Here is a 23,758-nt window from a genome sequence, read left to right on the forward strand (position 1 = left end):
ATTGCATAGGTCTATGAATCGAGATCGCGATTTTCTTTTATTAATTGCCCAGCAATTTCATCTCCTCAAATGCCCTGTTTTCTTTTTTTTTAAATGGGGCTTTTGAGGTGATTAAATCACTGCGCCCAGGCAGCAGTGGTTCGGCAAAAAAATATTCAGAGTATATATCTGCTTAGAAAACTAAAATGTCAAAAATTTTATTTGGTGATTGATTGAATGAAAATTGTATTAACAGATTGCAGAATGGGTACAATACAGTACGGCTCAATACACACAATTGTTAACACACGCCAGCAGCAGGGGGCGCTGATGGCCTTCAGTGCCAGTGCGTTATTCAATGGATATCGTTTTAGAATGCCAAACTTAGAGTCCTAAAACTATATTTTATATTATAGCTATGGATCTAATAACGCCCTTGACTGTCAGTGAGTTGCTTCTGGTCAACATGCAAAAAACGATTTTTTTTCATCCGTACATTTCCATTTTATACCGTTTTAGTTTGAGTGATTCTGAGTAATTCCAGGAAAAGACGAGAAAAAGGCATTTGAGTGTAATCCAGTTATCACGTTGAAATCAACGCTAGATTATTGGTATTATGTCTCCTCGTGTATACATGAAATGTTGCTTAAACCGCGGGGCGCCCCCCCCCCCCCCCCCCCCTACCACCAATGGTACACAGCACAGCTTTGATCGCGGGAGAAATAAATATCAGCGCAATATTGGATAGATAAGAGTCCTTACCTGGTCTCTGATGTAATGCAAAAAAAAGTATCCAATTATTTGATCGCCATTCCAGTTATCCACAGCGATCCTGTCCCCAACATTACCGAGCGTTACACATGAACGGGCGGGCGGGGTTAGTGTTTCATGCCATCGTTGTAAGTGCCTGCCTCGCCTGAGTATTTAAATCCCGCCCCCACGGCTCAGATCGGCTCAGAAAACACACCAGACCGTTTCAAATGGAGTGCAATAGCTCCGCAAGGCAGTAGAGGGCGGTGTTGACCGTCTGCCAGCTCAGACACATTCACCAGGGTCTGCCAACTCGTTGTTGACATTATTCGATTGGCGGGCAATAACGAGTTAACTCGTTCTTGGCGCAGAATGTGTTAAGGGGATGCAGACCAGAGAAAGACTTTCGTCTTATTTACATCAGGGTCCCCCATTTTAAATTCATAACGAATTGTAAGTAAGGGTGCAATTAGCACCGTGCAATCCATTCTTTGTGGATCTAGCCCATGGTGTTCACACCACAGCAGCTGAGATTATTGATGGTTTCTCCATTTTGCAGAATTGCTGTTTGTGCTCGTTGAGGGGCGGAGCCCTGCAGAAAGCCAACAACAACAAGTAAGTGTTTCCACATTCATTCAGGAGAAAATAAAACGTGACTTCTGTCTATTTTAGAATTTATGTTGCTCCAATAACCTGACTGAAATATATCAAAACTTCAGATGGGTCCTGGAACAAGAAGGTTTTAATCCACACCACAACGGGTTTAATCCACACCACAACAGTTTTAATCCACACCACGACAGTTTTAATCCACACCACAACAGTTTTAATCTACACCTCAACAGTTCTAATCCACACCTCAACAGTTCTAATCCACACCACAACAATTTTAATCCACACCACAAGAGTTTTAATCCACACCTCAACAGTTTTAATCCACACCTCAACAGTTCTAATCCACACCTCAACAGTTTTAATCCACACCTCAACAGTTTTAATCCACAGTTTTAATCCACACCTCAACAGTTTTAATCCACACCTCAACAGTTTTAATCCACAGTTTTAATCCACACCTCAACAGTTTTAATCCACACCTCAACAGTTTTAATCCACACCTCAACAGTTTTAATCCACAGTTTTAATCCACACCTCAACAGTTTTAATCCACACCTCAACAGTTTTAATCCACACCTCAACAGTTTTAATCCACAGTTTTAATCCACACCTCAACAGTTTTAATCCACACCTCAACAGTTTTAATCCACAGTTTTAATCCACACCTCAAGTTTTAATCCACACCTCAACAGTTTTAATCCACACCTCAACAGTTTTAATCCACACCTCAACAGTTTTAATCCACACCTCAACAGTTTTTATCCACACCTCAACAGTTTTTATCCACACCTCAACAGTTTTTATCCACACCTCAACAGTTTTTATCCACACCAACAGCTTTAAGCCCGACAGGCCTGGTATCGGGCCGAGATTTATTTCATGTCATAAATAGATCAATACAGTCCGTATTAATTAATGTTGCGTTTTTTCTCTCTCAAATGTAGCCAAGAGTAAAGACCCTAACCCTATCAAAACAGCAGTCAAAGTGTATATTTTCAGCACTACGTTTGTTTACCAATGATTTGAAGTATTAGCGAAATATGAGTTCATAAATATCTATGCGGAAACCGGATGAATTAGACACGAGGAAATAGCGTGTCATGAAACCGTTGTAGTCCTAAAACAGAGGAGACCCAGGGCTTTCAATGGACATAGAAATTTCATAAAACTACACTACCCAGCTCACACCAGCCTCTGTGAAAGCTGTTGAAAATATTCCAAAAATGTGTATGTTATATCTCACGGGTCGTTATTGCCATAAAATAGAACGGAGTTTGTTTCTTTACCTTTCTGTGAACATCTAGGAAAAATAACGCGTCTCAATCTGATGAAAAATGGCGAAGCTATTTACATTATAAAAAAGTAACTGTATTTACAGTAGATTTCATTCACGGTCTTTGCTGCCCTGTTACGGGCGCCCGGTGGTACTAAATCCAGATTGAACTCTGCCATTGGAAAGATGAGATTTGGCCCGCTCCATAGATGTATGACTTGGCCATAATAAGGTCATTTATAGGCCTGATATTCTATATTCATATTTCAAATTGCATGTGTCCGGATGGCAAAATGCAGTACTATATCTACAAAAAAACCTGTAAATCATCTGCCCTTTATTAATTTCCTTAGGTTTTTTGTACACTTGATCTCAAGAAGGTGCTGAATGAGCTCAGTGCAATTTTTCATGTCTGGTCAATGTTAGCATGGTGTTATTTACCGTCAAAGATAGAAACAAATATTATATTCTCCTTCATTACAATTTACTCAAGCTTAGTAACTGATACAATCTTTCTGACACTGGGAATACATTCCCTGAGGTCCATAGATGTCCCTAGATACCAAGAACATGCAATGGACATTGTAGAAGTGGAGCAATCTTCCATTTACTTGGGTATGTACTTTTAGGCGAATTTTCAGAAAATATGGCTAGGGTTTAAGAGGTTAATCCACACCACAACAGTTTTAATCCACACCACAACAGTTTTAATCCACACCACAACAGTTTTAATCCACACCACAACAGAAACCTGCTTGCTTGATTCTTCTCTCAGACCGGCGTGATGTCTTGGCACAAGCCCTAGTAGTACACAGTTAATACACACTGGGGCTACAGTAGTTCTAATACATCAAGCCTTGTAAAAGTCCCACTGTATTATTATTTAATTATAATAGACTTTTTTGATTACATAAAGGTTTTAACTAATTATATTTGACTTTGGATTCCCTTTAACTTGATTTTGGTGAAAAGTATCAACTATATTCACCTAACAGTTACATTATGCAAGGATAATCCTGATGTTGGGGGTGTGTGTTTGTGTGCGTGTGTCTTACAGATGGGTGCATGTGATGTGTGCTGTGGCCGTGCTGGAGGCTCGTTTCGTCAACATCGGTGAAAGAAGCCCCGTTGACTTAAGTGGAATCCCTCTCCAGAGGTTTAAACTGGTGAGTTATTTAAAAAACAACTTCCTGCAGCACATCTACCTCTTGTGATTAAGCAAGGTCAGGCAGGTGCGGAGGTTGGGTTAGGACAGGGGTCAGCAACCTTTACTATCAAAAGAGCCATTTTTTCACCCTCCCACAAAATAAAATTCCTCTGGAGCCGCAAAACTAATTTACCCTTAAAATGAATATAACACGAGACTTCCGGGCATGACGAGTAACTAGGAGGTCGCACATTTTAGGCTCAGCTGCTAGCATGTAATTTAATCCTACAAAACTAATCAAAATATCACTCAAAGTCGCGCAGTATAAGTATAAGAATATCCGGAATCTAAATGTCAGGAAAAAACGCTAAAGAAAAAGCAAAGAAGGATAGAAAGAAAGCTGAACAGTCTGAGGTGGAGGAGGAGGCCACCAAGTCGGGTGAAAATAAGATGGCTAACGCACACGAGGACGTCGACGAATCTGATGATGAAAAGTTGAGTCCAGACAACCAAGATATCATGAAAGCCATACTAACTATGAAAACTGGACTGTATAAGAAATTCGACAAAATGCAAATAACAATTACGGAAATAAAGAAACAGATACAAGATTGCATAAGCCGCATAGAGCAGACTGAACAACGGATTTCTGACGCGGAGGACAACGTTAATAAGCTGATACCGAAGGTTGGCACTCTGGAGAACACCGTTAAAAACCTTCTCGACAAAGTGGAGGACTTGGAATGCAGGAGTCGAAGAAATAACGTCAGGTTGGTGGGGCTACCGGAAAAGGCAGAGGGCCAGGATGCAACTGCATTTTTGGAGAAATGGTTACCGGAGGCTCTGAATATTGAACCAGGGGGCTTAGTATTGGAGCGTGCTCATAGAATCGGTGCGCCACTTGACTCTCAACGCCCAAGGACCCTAATCATGAAGTTCATGAACTTCAAGGACAGAGAGAGAGTACTGAGGGCGGCTAGGACCAAGGGACGGGTCCTTTATAATAACGAGCCGGTTCGTCTTCACATAGACCTCTCTGCAGGTGTGCACAAGAGGCAGCGCGGATACGACGAGGTGCGGAAGAAGCTAAGAGACCGGGGGATCCACACGCACCGAATCATCTTTCCAGACCGGCTGCTGGTAACTCACAACGAGAGAGCCCGCACCTTTCAAACACCGGCGGAGGTGGAAAAGTTTATCCGAAGCATTTGATTTATTGAGACGGTCCCGGCGTTGGAAGGCTCCGAAAGGAAAGTAACAGTCATACTGAGCCTACTGTATTCTTATAAGTGAATATATAAATGACGTTATAAAAATAGCAATTTCCACGAAATGAGGCGTGGTTGGACTATGACTGTTTAGTTTTCCTCTGATTTTTATTTGTATTCTTATTCGGACAGGACTGAGTCTAGTTCAATGGACAAAATCAGCACTGGTTTAGACTTTTCCTACAACGCATTGCAGATTCTGGGGCAGGCTACAAACATTTAACTTTTTACATTTTCCTCGTCTCCCAGCCTGCGTGCGCGCGTTCCAGGTTTGTACTAAAAGTGTTTCAGATTTGTAATAATAGTGTTTGGCGTTTAAAGTAAGCCCCTGACCTAATGGATACTATACCTACAAGTTGCAAGCATTGCGCAGTTCAAGACAACACTAGATATGTTATTTGTGATTAGTATTTAGAAAAAATGAAAGCTAGTTTGAGCTTAGGGGGAAGACAAGTTAGAGAAACTCGTTTGGCCAGTAGTGAAATGAGGGGTGAGGGGAGATGCATGGGCATCAGGTTAGTAGGGGGTGGGGGGTGGGTGTTTTTTCCTGATGTGTTTTATTATTTTTTCTTCTCTCATATGGGTGTGGCTGTCTGTGTACCTTTTCATAAGGGATATATATATATATTAATTAACTAATGTCAGAGAACTGCAAGGTGAAATTTACTTCGTGGAATTGTAGGGGCTTGAACAAAATTACAAAGGTGAAACGGGTAATGAGCAGGTTAAAATATTTGAAATCAAAAATTGTTCTTTTACAAGAAACGCATCTTTTGAATGAAGATGTTCCTAAAGTAGCAAAAAGGTGGCAGGGCCAAGTGTTATCTGCCCCCTACACCACTCATGCCAGGGGGGTTATGATACTAATTCATAAGTCTGTCCCATTACAGGTACATAATGTAGTAAGGGACACTGCAGGTAGATATATTATGGTCCAGGGTAGGTTACTGTCTGAAACGTTAACGCTGATAAATGTTTATGGTCCCAATGAAGAGGACCCTAAATTCTATGATAATTTATTTTTGACAGCCTCAACTCTTCCTGGACAATACATAATAGCTGGTGACTTTAATTGTACGTTGGACCCTTCAAAGGACAGGTCAACTGGTCTAGAAGGCACTCACAATAAGTCGAGAAAGACAATACATCATTTTATGAAGGAATTAAACTTGTTGGATATTTGGAGGCATGGCAATCCAAATGCAGTGCAGTATTCCTGCTATTCCAGCACTCATAAAACACACTCACGCATAGACTACTTTTTAGTCTCAGCACTGCTTGCCTCCAAAGTAGGTGAATGTCAGTATAGCAGTATAGTTCTTTCGGACCACGCAGCGGTATCCTTGAACTATGAAGATACTAACCTAGTGAATGACCCACCAAGATGGCGTTTTCAACCAGGATGGCTCACGGATCACACATTTATAGACTTTTTGGAGAAACAGATTGACCTGTATTTTGAATGCAACAAGTCCCAGACCTCTGCTGGCATAAGGTGGGAGGCTTTCAAGGCTTTTATTAGGGGACAAATAATCTCTTTCACTAGCTCAAAGAAAAAGGCTACAAGACTTGAAATGGAGAAATTAGATCAGGATATAAAAAAAATGGAAACGGAAATTTATCATAACAAACATACGACTACAGATGCTCATTCAAAACTACTACTGCTTAGATCACAGTACAATGAATTAGCAGCTAACAAAGCCGCTGCCGACCTAATAAGACTCAAACAGTCCTACTATGATCAGGGGGAAAAGCCTGGAAAACTTCTCGCCTGGCGCATTAAACAACAACAAGCAGAAAGATCCATCAATTGTATTGAAGCCCCAAATGGTAGAACTATAGTGGACCCAACAGAGATTAATGAGGCTTTTAGAGTCTTCTATGGGAAATTATACAGCTCTGAATGTTCTCCTAACCTGGACATGCAAACACAATTCTTAGACAACCTAGATATTCCCAAAATTTCAAAGGAGGAGAGTAGGGCTTTAGATCAAAATATAACTGGCGTTGAAATTGCTGATGCAATCGGCTGTATGCAGGCTGGAAAAGCAGCAGGCCCAGATGGCATCCCCATAGATATTTATAAGAAATTCCAAACTAAATTAATATCACCCCTCTTGGAGATGTTTCAGGAATCCTTCGAGAATGGTCTTCTCCCCACATCTATGAGAGGAGCCCTAATCACTTTACTTCCAAAACCAGGGAAACCTAATACAAAATGTGAAAATATGCGTCCAATCAGCCTCCAAAATTCGGATACCAAGATTATTAGTAAAATTATTGCAAGAAGACTGGAGGTCCTTCTACCTAGGGTGGTGGGGGAAGACCAGAATGGATTTATTCAAGGGAGACAGGGTTTTCATAACGTCCGACGTGTGCTCAATATTTTATATAACCACAAGGGGGCGACAGACACTGCCTTACTCTCACTGGATGCAGAGAAGGCCTTCGACCGTGTCGAGTGGCCTTATCTGTTTGAGGTGTTAACACGATTTGGCTTTGGAGACACATTCGTCAAATGGGTTAGATTGCTTTGTACAGGGCTTACGGCAGAAGTTCTGACGAATAGCAAGGTCTCTAAACCCTTTAAAATTAGTAGAAGTTGCCCACAAGGGAGCCCTTTATCGCCCTTACTTTTCATTCTTGCGATCGAACCATTTGCTATAGCGGTGAGGATGCACAGTGATATTCATGGGATTCGAGAAGGTCATATAGAACATAGCCCTCTTCGCCGATGATGTAATATTAATGCTAAAAAATCTACACAGGTCTATCCCAGCACTCCTAAGTCTTATTGAAACATTTGGGAAAATATCTGGCTATAAAGTGAATCACTCCAAATCATCTATAATGTTACTCAATGAAAGAGAGAGGGAGGATGGGCTTGTTTGTGCTTCTACTCTCAACTCAACAGATACATTCACGTATTTGGGAATAAAAATTGTCCCTGAGGTGAATAAGATTTCTCAGATAAACTATGACCCAATTCTGGAAGCTAGTACTTCTTCAATAGAGCGTTGGACATCCCTACCCATCTCAATTATCGGCAGGATTAATATTCTAAAAATGAATATACTCCCTAAATTTCTCTACCTATTCCAGAATATCCCTTTACCCCCCCCCCTCGTCTTTGTTCACAAGAATCAAGAAACTGTTTACCAACTTTATATGGCAAAATAAACGCCCCAGATTACGTCTATCTCTACTTTACCTACCATATGACCGAGGAGGCCTGAAATGCCCAAATATCCAATGGTATTACTGGGCAGCACAACTGCGGACGATCATGTTTTACTTCTCATCGGAGAATCCCCCTGCTTGGATCCATTCAGAATCCTGCTCTGTTAAACCGAGCTTACCCTTGCACCTGTATTTGTATTCTGGAGACCGTAAATATCTGAAGAAAAATACAGACAACCCCATTATTTTAAACATGATAGATGTGTGGTTTGACGCACTCAAATATTTGAATATAAATTCGTCCCGATCCAGGTTCAGTCCTATTTGGGGCAATGCCAATTTTAAATCAGGGCAAAACGATAGTGGATTTAAAGTATGGGCTGAAAAGGGGTTAAGGAAAGTGCAAGACGTATACAGGGAGGAGGATGAAGTATTCATGTCCTTTGCGGAAATATCTACAAAATATGATATTCCGAAACATCACTTTTTTAAATATCTTCAGCTAAGGAGTTTTATATCATCTCAGAACCATTCATTGGATATACCGAACATTTCCATCTTAGAGGTAGCAGTCACTAGACACTGTTATGGTAAAGGTATAATTTCAATGCTATACGACTTATTTGTATCTGGTTCAGATGAATCATCTGAATCAAAACTGAATCAATGGAACGAAGACATAGAGGAGGAAATATCTTTAGAAGAATGGAGCGTGGCATGTAAAGAGGCACAGAGTCAGACAGTCAGTAGCAACCTAAAACTTATACAATATAAATGGCTGATGCGTACATATATAACTCCTGTTAAATTGCATAAGTTTAATGATAATATTCCAGATACTTGTATTAAGTGTAGTGAGGAAAGGGGGACACTGTTCCACTGCATATGGGAATGTGTGAAAGTGAAAACCTTCTGGCAAGATGTTATTGATCTGATCGATCAAATCTTATCAAAGAAGTTGCCATTGAATCCCAAGCTTTTTATTCTTGGTTTATATCCTACCACCCCACATCTACAACGCAAAGAGTTTAGATTTATAGATATGTGCATATTACAAGCAAAACGTGTAATAGCTCTTAATTGGAAAAATGTTGATGGACCAAGAATTGGTATGTGGATTAAAGAAATGGCTTCAAATATGTCAATGGAAAAGATGGTGTATATTGTTAGACGTAAACAAAACATTTTTGATAATGCCTGGGGACCATTTGTGTACTTCTTAAAGCATAATACGAATGTTGGGAACTTGCTTCAACAAGAACGGGATTAGGGGGAGTACTGTGGGACAACTCTTATCATTGTGTAAAAACGACAAGAAACACCCTTTACTTAATGTGTAAAACATTTTGGTTGTATTATTATTTATTTATGTTTATTTTTTATTTAAATCTGTATCCTTCCTATGTGAACCTGTTTTTGAAGTTAATTATTATTTTGTGGGGTGGGGTTAGGGGAGGGAGAACGGGGTGAAAATGTTTGCTGAATACTGCTCTGCTGATATACATGTTGTAATTTGCAAACTAAAACCCAATAAATATATTGTTAAAAAAAAAAAAAAAATGAATATAACAGTGTATAACATTTTATATATAGTTATCCCCAAGCATACCCCACATTTAGCATAAAACGCCTGACAATTGCATACCCAAAGTAATTTGCGATTTATTATACGTTATACTTATAGCACACAGGTTGTTGCATTAATGGAATTATAAAGCAACAAAAAGAAAATGTTTGACTTTTTATTGCTCTTTTTACCTGTTATAACAAAGGAAAACCTCAAACTCTTATGAAGAGGAGAAAAAAGACTGGCTGTGTAGACCTATTTTTAAATAGAACACAGAAGAGGAGACAAAACACTGGTGTCTGTAGACCGACTTTGAAATAAAACCCTGAACTATTCAGGTTTATTACATGGCGTTTTCACATTCGCCGAAATGCTTGCTTGTGATTGGTCAATAGCGCTCGTCAGAGGTCCGATATTACTCTATAACGGACCTCTGCCGAACAATAATGACCGCTGTGCGCAGCTGGACCAATCAAGCCCACTACACACACTGTATCAGTGCTGCTCAGCATATGCACAGCTGCACTCAGTCATGCAATCAGACCACAGACCTGCCGGCTGCCGATAATAATACCGTAATCACTTTATTTGGGCTGACAGAGCCACAGAACAACTGCGTCTGCATTTGATCTCGTCTTGTCGATGAATTAGGTATATTGTTAGTAAGTTAGCCATGTAATAAGCGGGATAATGTATAGCCTATACTCGGTCATTGTCGCAAAATAATTGACCTTCACTGACGTTTAAAACACCTCGGCTGCGCCTCGGTGTTCAAAACTCTGTGTCGGTCAATTATTTTGCGACAATGACCTCGTAGCTATACATTATCCCTTACATATTCGAGTCCTTCCCTTATTTGTGGAACATTTATAAAATAAAAAGTAGTCTACTTTGAAAAAAGACTACCATGTGTAGACCTACTTTGAAATAAAACACAGAAGAAGAGAAAAAACACTGGTGTCTGTAGACCTACTTTGAAATAAAACCCTGAACTATGCAGGTATATTTGAGTCTTTCCCTTATTTGTGGAACATTTATAAAATAAAAAGTAGTCTCCTTTGAAAAAAGACTACCATGTGTAGACCTACTTTGAAATAAAACCCTGAACTATGCAGCTCTATTTGAGTCATTCCCTTATTTGTGGAAAATCCATCAAATAAAAAGTGAATACAGGTAAGCCTGCATCGTTAGTCGTGAAAGCAAATTAATTAAACCCTCTACAGAGAAGGAAACGTTGTTTTTCCTGTATGGTCCTGGTCAGCAACTTGTTTTTCCTGTCTGATTGTATGTATACAATATATTCTATATCTGGCAGAAATGTTACTACTGTAAGAAGCGGATGAAGAAGGCCTCTGGCTGCTGTGTGCAGTGCTCTCATGGACGCTGTCCGACGGCCTACCACCCCACGTGTGCCCAAGCTGCAGGAGTCCTGATGCAGCCGGACGAGTGGCCCTTTGTGGTCTACGTCACCTGTTGTCGGCACAAAGGCCCCACTCAGACTGAGGTAAGAACGTCTCTTATGATACCCTACAAAACAATACAACAAAGCACTGGGCGCCAACCCTCCAGTCAACCTACTTCATAGTCAGCAAAGGTGATTGTAAATGGGATTGAATGTAAATGATATTGAATGTAAATGATATTGAATGTAAATTGAGTTGAATGTAAATAGGGTTGAATGTAAATGAGATTAAATGTAAATGAGATTAAATGTAAATGGCATTGAATGTAAATTGGATTGAATGTACACGGGATAGATTGTACTGTATACTGTCCCATATCGCAGCGCAACAAGGCAGCCATGCACGAGCTGACCGTGGGTCAGAAGGTGATCTGCAAGCACAAAAATGGTCGTTATTACCAGTGTGACGTGGTGCAGCTGTCCAAGGAAACCTTCTACGAGGTGAACTTCGATGACGGTTCCTTCAGCGACAATCTCTTCCCAGAGGACATTGTGGTAAGGGTTTAAGTGTTATTTTAGTGGCGTCTCGAACCTGATATAGTGTAGATTATACCATAGTACTTTATGTATGATGTTATGACGGAAGGTCTCTGCTTACACTCTTCTTTGTTACCACTGGGACTAGAACCCCAAAAGTGCCCAATTGTTAACATCTTAACAGTCCTGCAAATCTTGCATAAAATGATTGCATACCCAAAGTAATTTGAAAGCTATTATTGAACCATTTTATCTCTGAGTCTGGCCTCTTTTGAAAGGAAACATTCAGAATTTTCTTACACAACAGGAAGAATCACTTTGAGTGCTACTGTAATAGAGTTACAGAGGTTTGAACACACTGAAATAAAGTTCTGTATCATTAGTGGATCCGCTCGGAATCACTCATGCACTGTCCTCGCACGTGCACGCGCACTGAATAAAATTCCACAAATGTACCTTTAATCCCAGTATTCGTCTGACCACACCTCTCGTTAGCTTACCTTCATAAGCAGGTGTGTGGTCACCTGCTCTCCTCCTTCTCGCTTTCACCACAAGGAAGTGCCTCGGTAGATCCCCACTTGACGTGTTGTTAGTTGAAAAGAGTTGTGACGAGTTTACATTGTGCTTAGTTTTTTCTTCTCATAACTGTTCAAAGGAAAAAGCTAAGTCATAATGTCTACTTCGGAGAGTAGACCCACTCTTCACCAGCGGTTCTCCATTCCCTTTCGTGGTTGCCGACCCAGCCCAGGAGGCAGCCGATGGGTAGTTTGCCTCTCCGAGGAGCCGAGACGTCGGTGCCGTCGCTCCGGCGATGGCATGATCTCGACTCTGGTTCCTCTGGTTCCAGGGAATCGTCCGTTGTTGAACGGTCGGTTCTTTTGGGTCCGGAGGATTTGCGACGCAAACTTTTCGCGTCTCCCCGTTCACGTCGCAAGATGGTGGCATGCAGGCGCGAACAGCCTGGGTTTGGGGAATTGCTGGAGACCAGCGAGGATGCGTCGGCCTCTGTTTATCCAATGGAAACTGAGGATATCATGGAAGAGTCGGACGGATTCTTGTTTGAAGGTCCTGTGGAGGCGAGTATCCCTCCTATCCAGGAAACACCGGAGGGGGGAGAAATGGCTCCTTGGGACGCCTTGTTCGAGGAAGTCGAGGAACCACCTCGGCCTCTTCAGCAGGATGCCCTGCTATCAGCCACATCAGACTGTGGCTCCTCAATGGGTCGAAGCCTGCTGCATGTGAGGGATGCGGGTTCGGTGGAGGAAAGTCAGCAGGGGGAACTGCGGGCTTTTGTTTCCCGAGCTCATGGCGGTAGCTGCCGCTGCAAACGGCATGCCGCTGCCGCAGCCATTGCCTGCTCCTGCCCCCGATGATCTCATAGGTCATCTCTGGCAGCGTCGCCCGGTGAGAGGGGTGGACGTTGTCTACCCATTTTTCCCCTCAATGGGGGCCTATGTTCGTCAGGGTCAGGCGGTGTCTCACATCATGGGACTTACCCCCGCCTACGTACCAGTTACGCGGGTGTCGGGGTTGGTCAAAGGTATGAGAGAGGGCGTGCCACGGCTTGATAGGCCGATGGCCGCTCTCCTCTGTCCGGATATGGTGTGGGAACCATTATGCAAGCCGGTTCTCCATGGAAGATCGGCTAGGCGATTGGCATATTGGGGTGACCAGTCATTTATCGCTGGTACACAATCGCTGGCTGCGGCTTCTAACATCGCCCACCTGGCTAGATTTGTATCGGGGATAATGACGGGCGGCATGGATCTGACCGAGGTAAAATGCGATCAGATCACCCAGGTGCTGGCCATAGCCTCGGGGAAGACGCGCGCCCTGGCCACCCTGATCCAGCGCCACCTTTGGCTGGAGCAGGCTCGAGTGCCGGAGAAGAAGAGAACCCCTCTTCTGACGGCCAGCCTCTCCGATGCTGGACTATTCGGGAAGGCCCTGCAGCTGATGACCTCAACGTGCAGAGAGATGGCAGAGGAGAGATCCGTTCTCCAACCCCATTTTCCGCCTCCCGTCCTTGCCGGTGGAGTCAGAAGGCTTCCATGACGTCGAGCTCCCTCCGCCGTGCCTACCACTGCCTCCGCCGCCGCTGCTGGCCCCTCCAAGAAGGCCAGGAGGAGAGACTGCGTTTCTGCTGCCGCCGGCCCATCCACGACCGGAGGAGACGGTAGGGAACGTTGAGACCAGCAGACAGTTACCTACCGTCCCTCCGGGGCTCCTCGGGGTGGCAAAACTCGAGCGGCGCGAGGTAGCAGACGCCGCTGAAGTGACTTTTCCCTCTGTGTCCCCTCTCCTCTACACCCTCCCCGGCCCCTCATGATTGTGTTTTTGTGCCATGGAAATAAAAAGTTCCCCGATATAAGGGGAACTATATTCTTGGCCAAACAAACTGTGTTTCTTCAACAAATCATATGATGGGGTTGCGTAAATGTGAATCTGCACTATTACATTGAGAGATGAGTCATGTTGTGTTACGAGATTAAGCAAGGTCTGCAAGCATACACTCAGTCGTAGGAGGTTCTATTAGCCTGACGCTCCACATGCAGGTAGAAACTGGTGGTATTCCATTGCTTAAACAAAGTAAATGTGTTCCACAACGCTGTTGTGTTAGTTGCAGTAATACTCGTACACACACGTTCCACGGCATGGCCGTTACTCTCGGTCAGCATTTGCTATGTACGACATAGAAAGCGGGTGTAGGATTCACACACATACGACTTGTTTTGTTATAAATCCTGTTCACATTTTGTGGGTAGCGGGCATTGTATTAGCTTACGCTATACATTAGCATTCTACCAAATGTTTCAAAATGCTACAGTTGTTATTGTGTGTAGGGAAAAAGGGTTTTGTGAGGGGGTGTCGAATAAACCCCTCCTTCCCACTTGGTTGGTTTAGGAGATTTTGTCTCATTCTGCTAGGCCAGTCAGGGCCGAGCCGTTCGAACGTCTTGGCAGGGAGGGGGGGGGGGGGGGGGGGGGGGGTTGTCCTGACGCGACTCCTATTACAAACAGGAGCCGTGTACAGGGTTTCCCCCGTCATAGCAATGTTGCTATGGCGACGGCTTCCGTGAGTTAAGATCTTTACGTAAGGTTGTGGTGTTAAGGTGTCGAGTTAGAGCGTAGGGCTTACGGGTCTGCTACGCTCGATTTATGTGTAAACTTGAGTCAGTTGGTCACGTGACTCACAGTTGACATGTCTTTTTCATAACTACGACTCATGTGGGAAGGCTTCTGGGAAAGTTCGGTCTATACTCTCTGACTAAAGGAGTGAAAAAATATAAACAGTTTTTTACTCCCAGCTGTGCAGTTGGGTTCATACGGTTGATGCTTCTTCTTTATTATTATAAAGGGTTGGAGTTGGTTGCGTCCCGCCCCTCTTGTCGTTCCCCTGGGCGCCTTGGGGATTCAATAAAAAGGTCTGAATAGCCTATTATTGATGTGGATATACCCGACACACACATAGTGCTAGCTCGGGATGTTCTGCTGGACATTAAGCAACTGACTGGCGCGCCTTGGTTGCTTGGGGTTAAAACAGCGTTTTTATAAAGCAATTGGGATGGGGTTTTTTCCTCTTCCGACGATCTGTGTGGTTGTCAACGGGTTCTCGTTCATATCAGGGGATGATAACGGAATGGATCTGAACATACGTAGAAGGGTCTCACGCCCTGGGGGTGGGCCACCGGACGCGGTTTGCATCGAACGTCTGAGTGGCGCCTTCTTTTCATGTTTGAGATCAACACGCATATCTGCCCCTTCTCCTGGAGTTGGCATGTCGGCGTGGTTAGGGCACGGGACTGGTTCTGGTCGCGCTGGTCCGGATCAGTTAAACCCGTTGTCCGCCGGGGATGCAGATTTGCTGTTCTGGTACCCTGAGGGACTTGGGCTTTTTTCAGGGGGAAAAATGCTAGGTCGGTCCGGGTGTCACAGGGTTAAGCGCTATGGAACCCTTGTTGGGTGCATTGTATTCTACACTGTCGTAATGGCTTACGGCCGTGCCAACCTGTACACGCCCGATCTCATCGGATCTCGGCCGTCACGCAGGTTGGTCTTGGTTAGTACTAGGTTGGGTGACCTCCTGGGAATACCAAGTACGGGGTGTTGGGGCTGGTTTTCCATTCTTGCGCTCTTCTCTTACGCATGGCGAAGAGGGGCCTGTTGGGGTGGTCTTTGACCTCCTCGGGGGACCCTGTGCTCCCCGTATCACCGGGCCCGGTCCGAAGTAATGTTTTCGTTGACCCGTAGGCCCGGGATAACCCTGTTGGAAACTGGAACACGGGTACTGCGGTAGTGCCGCAGGTATGTTTTGGAGTTTTTTCCTGAGGGGTTATGGGACCAACCACCGCATAGGGTAACGACTAGGTGGTTGGTTCTCTGGTGTGTTGGAGCAGTGTCAACTCCCGGGTTCACCGGTTGAGGGTGCCCCTGCACGTTCATGACGTCTGCCAATCGTGTCAGCCTTCTCTGCCTCAACCCCTCTGGGTGGGTTTTTTTTATGTGGAGGCTTGGTCATGCAACAACGCCAGCATGCGCCCCTTCCGCCGGGGCGGCTGTGTTCAGCTGTCCCCTCTGGCGCCTGTCTCGTCCGCAGTCTCCAGGCTCGGGTTAACAGCCTGTTGCCTGGTTTTCCCCGGTGCGCTGCCTGCTTCCGTTGGTTAACCTTTTTTGTGTGCTTACAGCCATGCTGACTGCCTGTTCTGCAGGGTCTGTGTGTCAGGCGGTGTACTATTGGGGGGACAGGGCCCGCTCGGCTGAGGGGCCTTTGTCCGAATACGCTGGCGATGTGGGGGGCGGGGCCGCTAAGTGTCCGCCTGGTGGGGTCTTGATGCTGGCATCATGGACTTCTCCGGGCCCCCGTTCCAGGGGGTCCAGTCCCTTTGGTGGGTCTGGGCCTTCCTTCGCGCTCCGCTGCTATGACCTTGCCACGGGGTTGGGTTTGCCCTTGACCCCGTGTTTCTGGGGGCAGTAACGAGGTTGTTCCCTCCGTTCGTTCCCGGGTGGCATGCGGGTTGTGCGTGTGTGTAGTCGTGGGGTCAGGCCACGGTCTGCTCACCCTGTGCGTTGAGTTGCTTGAGTGCCTCTTCGCACGGTCGGGTCCGTCGCCCTACCGGGAAACCTCTAATAGGGGGGGTGCCCTCCATTAGGGGGGGTCGGGGGGGCTCGGCCCTCCCTGTTCTGATGGTCGTGGGGGGCTTTCAGCGGGGTGTATTTGTCGGCCGGTGGCTCCGCTCGGCCTCCCTATGTGCATGAGTGATGCCGAGCGGATCCACTAATGATACAGAACGTTAGGTTATGACTATAACCAAGTTCTGTTAATTAGTGGTGACGCTCGGCATCCGACGCCGCTGCAGCCCTTGACCTCACCTTGTGGTGAAAGCTTGGGAAGGAGGAGAGCAGGTGACCACACACCTGCTTATGAAGGTAAGCTAACGAGGGGTGTGGTCAGACGAATACTGGGATTAAAGGTACATTTGTGGAATTTTATTCAGTGCGCGTGCACGTGCGAGGACAGTGCATGAGTGATGCCGAGCGTCACCACTAATTAACAGAACTTGGTTATAGTCATAACCTAACGTTTTATATATATATATACTTACATCTGAATTATTTTGCAAACAGATGCCTCTTACAGGTTCCAGCTGAGAGGTATTAGCTGAAAAACACAATGGGGCCATAGCCTGAAGTCTTATCTAGTACAGGTCCAAAGTTGATAACAATACCACAGAAGATGAGTGTTTTACACATGTTTTTCTAATGGTATGTATAGGTATGTTTATCCAAAATGGCCATTGGCACCAATGCATTGGAATGGCACGTGCAGCAGATGTCGAACGAGTCTTCTTCTTTCACCAGAGAAAAAAAAACATATATATCCTGAGAAATATCCCTCACGTGAGATATCGTAGTTTCCAGAATTTCATTGGCTACAAAAACGGTCAATCATTTTCACCCTCCGAAGTGATAGGTCCGGTCACCGGGAGGCGAAACCGGAGGTGGTCACTTTTTAGAAAATGACGCTTGTTGGCTGTTTGGTCTTATAACCCGAAATTGGAAGCACATAATATGCCAAGTAGGGTGTCAATGAAACGGCTGCCATTTTAGCTTTCAAGCGATGTGTTGGTTGATAGACAATAACACTGCGTGACAGCGACAGACGAGGGCAAATATGCTGCACAGGCGGGGTGACAGAACGTTAAGAGGTTTAATATACATGTGTCACTGAATTCACATTTCACCAAATTCAGCTATGTATATTAACACATGTATATTAACAATTAGGCACTTTCATGTTCTATTTGCCCGCTTGATTGCAACTGGCACAATCAAGTACAACCTGAATTGTTTACATACTGTACATGCATCACCTTGAATTGCATGCATAGTTCTGTAAGATTTGTATTTTCCTTGACCAGAGTCGAGACTGTGCCCAGCTCGGACCCCCCCCTCAGAGTGAGGTCGTTCAGGTGCGATGGACGGATGGCATCGTCTACGGGGCCAAGTTTGTGGCAGCTCATGTGATCCAAATGTACCTGGTAAGACTTGTCTTCAACGGGATTCCTCGTCATTTGAAAATGTTACGTCTGTTATTGTGCTTTGCCGCTGCCTTGTCACAATATCGGGACAGTGTTTCTGCATGTATCCTTCAGCCACTCTCAAAACAGTTTGTTAGCATTGTTAGCTGAAACGAGCACCGCTAACGTCTCTTATTGGAAACCAATAAGGCATCAAGCTTGAGGCATTTACAAGCTGGTTTCTGTAAATGATTGATGCTTTGATTGCTTTAAAATGGAAGGAGACCTGACTCTGGTCATTGGATCAAAGAGATGTCTGGCACTAGAAAAACTGACATATATAGTTTAATGTATTTATTTGTTGTTTCGTTTGTATGTTTTTGTTGTTTTGGGGGAGGGCATTTGTGTATTTTTTATTTCAATGTCTGTTTATTTTACATTTCATTATATTTCTATTATTTCATGGATGTGCGTGTGTGTGTTTTGTTTGAGGGGGGAACAACAATGTGGTTTCAGTGAAGAGTTGCTAACAAAGGTTCTACTGCAGGTGGAATTTGAGGACGGCTCACAGCTAACGGCCAAGAGAGACGACGTCTACGCCCTGGATGAGGAACTCCCTAAGAGAGTCAAGTCAAGACTGGTGAGTGACACTAGGAACTGTTTAGTCCAGGAGCGACAGTGGCTCAGGTGGTAGAGCAGTCGTCTGGTGATCAGAAGGTTCTCTGTTCGATTCCCACTCCTCCCGGGCAGCGTATCGAAGTGTCCTTGAGCAAGACACTTGACCCCTCATTGCTCCCGATGAGTATGTTGGCACCTTGCATGGTTGCCTCCGCCGTCGGTGTGTGAGTGAATGTGGGGAACAAAAATTGTAAAGCACTTTGGATAAAAGCACTATATAAATGCACCATTTACCATTTGAGTGATACTAGGAACTGCTTAGTCGGGGCTGATGAGTGACACCAGGAACTGCTTAGTCAGGGCTGATGAGTGACACTAGGAACTGTGTCCTCTGTCCTTAGACCACTAGTAGTTTAATCGCCATGCCACTGGCCAATTTGAGCCAGCTGTTGTGCCAATGGTGTTGCAGCAATAATGGAGAAATATACCATGTGCATGTGATTGGCTGATGATATATCAAAATCCGCCACTGATACCCAGACTCTCAAGATGTATCTGATATATAACTACCCTTTTAGATTTGTCTTATGTATAAGCACCCTTTTAGATTTGTCTTATGTATAAGCACCCTTTTAGATTTGTCTTATGTATAAGAACCCTTTTAGATTTGTCTCATGTATAAGCACCCTTTTAGATTTATCTCATGTATAAGCACCCTTTTAGATTTGTCTTATGTATAAGCACCCTTTTTGAGTACTTTCCCATCATCTCTCTCCAGTCTAAGGCGTCAGACATGCGTTTTGACGGGATCTTCGACAAGAAGGAGATCATCCAGGAGTCAAAGAGACAGAGGGTGATCAACTCTCGTTACAGAGGAGACTTCATTGAGCCTGTGATCTACAGAGCCATCATGGAGTAGCCTGACTACCAGCACTGATGACAATTCACTTTTTTCCTCACTTTACCTTAACTGTTGCGGGCTAGTAGCCCACTGAGTGAGCGCAGCTCAGAATAACTTCCTCCAAATGAACCGTAGTCCAGGATTGGACTGTTTTTCTCCCTTTCATCCATTATCAGTAACTTAACCTGTCAGCATTATTATTATTTTATTTTTCTTAACTGTTATCCAGGACAAAGAAGTATATTGTTTCCATCCGTGGGATCAGAATGAAACAAGTTCAAACAACGCAGTAGGCCTGTGTGACCGTGTAACTGCACATGAATGACTAAAGATTAGTTAAAGCAATGTTGGACCAGGACTTTTATAAAAGTAGCATTTTGTTAACATTAATAATGTTACAACAATAATACAACGGCGGTCATTCCTTGGGGAAGGGAAGCAGACAAAAGTTACCATCCAAGAGTAGTCGGCATACAAGTAACATTTATTTTTCTTTTCTTTAATGAAAACATTTCATAGAATTTTGCCAGTTTATTTATTTTGACTAGTCGTACCTACATGTATCGGTTCCCTCCGTTTGGTTAAAATGAGGAGTGAGGCCATTTAAATGATTTGCTGCCTCTTTTAACAGAATAAGATGGTTGACTGCATTCCTTAACAATTTATTTTGTAGGAACAACATGAATAAAGCGTTTCCATTTTTTTTATCAGCCTATTTATTATGGTGCTTTTGAGAAAGTAACCTCTGTAATGCAGACAATAGTCTAGCAATGCAGACAATAGTCTGTAGCAATGCAGACAATAGTCTATAGCAATGCAGACAATAGTCTGTAGCAATGCAGACTAGTCTGTAGCAATGCAGACAATAGTCTGTAGCAATGCAGACAATAGTCTAGCAATGCAGATAATAGTCTAGCAATGCAGATAATAGTCTAGCAGTCTAGCAATGCAGACAATAGTCTGTAGCAATGCAGACAAGTCTGTAGCAATGCAGACAATAGTCTAGCAATGCAGACAATAGTCTGTAGCAATGCAGACAATAGTCTGTAGCAATGGCGTTGAGGGGTACTTCAAGATGCAGGACATTATACTAGTGGGTGCCTATGGGTGTCCTGCAGCCATACTAACCAGCCGTTCTCATTGTGACGTTGGAAGTTATTTTATGATAAAGAAATGTAATTATCTACTGTAGGATGTACAGTATGTTATTTTTGCTACAGTATAGTATAGACGCATTGGATTACCCCGTCTGATTTCTGGTGGGCATTGTTTATCCCGTTGGATCCTGACTATTGAAATTTTATTTAAGTCCAATTTGAAAGGACATTTTAATAAGTGTGCTGCCATTGCGAAGTTGTTAAAAAAATTAAGAAATTTGAGAATGTACATTTTACATTTATAAGATGTTCCTATGGATTGTGTTCCCCCTCTCTTGAAGCTCATTGACCATGATGCACTTATTACCAGGATATGGTGGCCTTCAGATGCCCATCATTTGCCTGCAGTTTGCTCTCGTCATAATACTAGACTTCCGACTAGTTTTATAGTTCCAAGTTTAACGTCAGTTTAGAATCCCATGCTTACTGCAGTCTAATGAAAAAATGTAAATCCTCATTCAAAAGTATAAAAATACTTGTACATGGGGGGGGGGGGGGGGGGGGGTTTATATCAAAAGCCTATTTTATTGCATTGTTTTGTAAAAGGTTGTTTTATGTGTATTTTCACAGATGTCTGAGATATATAATGTTATGTTAGTTGATGGCCCTGGAGATGTTGGTTGTATTTCTGTTGTCCCCTTCTTTACCAGCAACCTGTTAACACTGTCTGTTCACATGGTCCTTTTCCATGTATCAAGAGACAAACACGGGACTTCCAGATATCATTCATGCATTTTGTAATGATCAGTTGTTTGTTTCAGTAAAGAATTTGGCTTTCATTGTCTGTGCCTGCGTGATAACTGATATTTCACCAATATTGTAGAGCAAATGGATGTGCAATTGAATTATTCTAACAATACTAACAACTAGGGCTGGGCGATATGGAAAAAAATCATATCGCGATAACGATATGATAATGTTATCATATTTCTCGATATCGATACTTATCGAATTGTTATAAGTATTATTATTATTATTTTTTGCAACAGATGTATGTTTATTTTGCAGCAATTCTTTGTCATTGCCGCCATCTTTAGTGTTACATCCCCTCACACTCCAGTTCTCAGGCTGCAGCTGGTTTAAAAGCTAAAGTAAACGGGCTTCTCTGCTGGCTGTGGCTCCAGGGGAGTTAAACAGTTCTGGCTCTGCTCGTTTATTTTCGATCTTTTGGCGCTTTTTTGGTGGACAAACCACCACACATGTGCACCGTGACTCGTGACTGGAGTCTAGTTCTGCTAGCACACATAGCCTACTGTGTACAGACGGTTTCAAACTGTATTTTAAATTAGAAAGCAAACAAAATAAATGGACAAGAGAAAAAAGAAATCTCAATTTGGTCAGTATTGTCATTTGGACAAGCAAAGCCATTACTTTAAGTTGCAGGCAAAAAAGACAAGTCTGTCCACTGTCTCTGGTTTTAAAACTGCCCTGTTGCAGGTCACAAAAAAAAAGAAAAATAATAATAATAATAAAAAGAAACACGATTTTTCGATTTATTTTTTTAATTTCGATATTCGATATCGATTATTAAAATATATCGCGATATTTATCATTATCGTTATATCGCCCAGCCCTACTAAGAACAATACATTTGACCTGAAGATAGTTATGATTTATAGTTATACACAAACACACACGCACAGCAGAGACATGTCAGACAGACCCGCACTATAGCACCACCATCTGGCCAAATGTCACCAAATTCGACACCAGACCCCTACTGGGTCCTCTCCTCGGCAATATAACCACTGGACATGAACTCGATTGGATGAATGGTTCTCAAGACATGTGAAGGACAGACAGACTCCTTCCTTTATAGTTTGATTATTGACAGAGTAGGTTTTTGTATTAAGGTTTTTGTATTTTATTTAGCATAATTCAACATCAGATTACATAATCAAAAGTGTAGTTCAATCTTTATTTTAAGAGATAAAAAGGGGAATGATTTAGGGGGATAACTAACAGTGAAAGATACAGAAGTGATGTTATAAGCATTATTTACACCACAAAATGCAAGTGGCATGTATGGGTGTAGTAAATCAAACTACAGTCAGTTAATAGAAATTGATAAATAAATAGAAATTCAACATTGCACTCCACCATAAGTAACCCTACACCTGCCATACAAAACGTTTATGATGGGTTCTGGTTCAAGCTGGAGGTTCTCAGATCCGTGGAAGATCTCAACTCAAAACTTCTAGATCGACATGCCAAATTATGACTCACTCAAAAAATCCCAGGGTTTGCCGGATGCATGGATGCACAAGCATGATATGGCACTAGATCAGTCAAGATAGAGAAAAGAGATTTACATGTGGTATTTTTAGACCTGGCAAATGCATTTGTTTCGGTACCCAAATAAATCCTTATTTGGAGTGCATTTGATTTCTTTAGAGTGCCAGGGGTGAATGTAAACTTCGTGAAAGCATACTTCCAAGATATTATAATGTGCTTTAGTTAGGGGTGGAACGGTTCACAAAATCCATGTTTCGGTTCGTATCACGTTTTTCGGGTTAGGTATATGTTGTTTTTATAAAATAAAAAAAATAACACTCTAAAAATACCATACATCAGCATAAGATATATAGCCTAAAAATAATCCAACTTTTCAGTTATTCTCAAGGACGTAGTCATGCAAAAACTGAAAGAATGAGGCAGTTTGACATCAGGCACATCATTTTGACAAGTGACCGGTTAGAGGAGAGATTTTGGTACAGCAAGAGGGGAGGCATTGCTGATTTAAACATGCTTCTCATTTATTTGGTAAAAAAAAAAAAACGTTTACAGCGGTTTGCCTTAAATAATGTTTGGCACACAAAGACCGAACTGACTGAAAAATATAGG

General features: G+C 43.1%; 1 protein-coding gene across 1 annotated transcript in view; it reads left to right on the plus strand.

Annotated features, from left to right (window-relative positions):
- kdm4aa (lysine (K)-specific demethylase 4A-a) overlaps positions 1–21,365 on the plus strand; it is a 74,645-nt gene extending 53,280 nt beyond the window's left edge. Inside the window, exons 16-22 of the mRNA XM_084307968.1 lie at positions 1,289–1,344; positions 3,675–3,783; positions 11,098–11,286; positions 11,569–11,739; positions 18,140–18,259; positions 18,786–18,878; positions 19,635–21,365. Coding sequence (XP_084164094.1) covers positions 1,289–1,344; positions 3,675–3,783; positions 11,098–11,286; positions 11,569–11,739; positions 18,140–18,259; positions 18,786–18,878; positions 19,635–19,775 — 879 coding nt within the window. The 3' untranslated portion in view covers positions 19,776–21,365. The remainder of the gene's footprint in view (positions 1–1,288; positions 1,345–3,674; positions 3,784–11,097; positions 11,287–11,568; positions 11,740–18,139; positions 18,260–18,785; positions 18,879–19,634) is intronic.
- The last annotated feature ends 2,393 nt before the right edge of the window (positions 21,366–23,758 follow it).

The sequence above is a fragment of the Notolepis coatsorum genome (genome assembly GCF_963971535.1).
Source record: "Notolepis coatsorum genome assembly, chromosome: 2".
NCBI classification, from domain to species: domain Eukaryota; kingdom Metazoa; phylum Chordata; class Actinopteri; order Aulopiformes; family Paralepididae; genus Notolepis; species Notolepis coatsorum.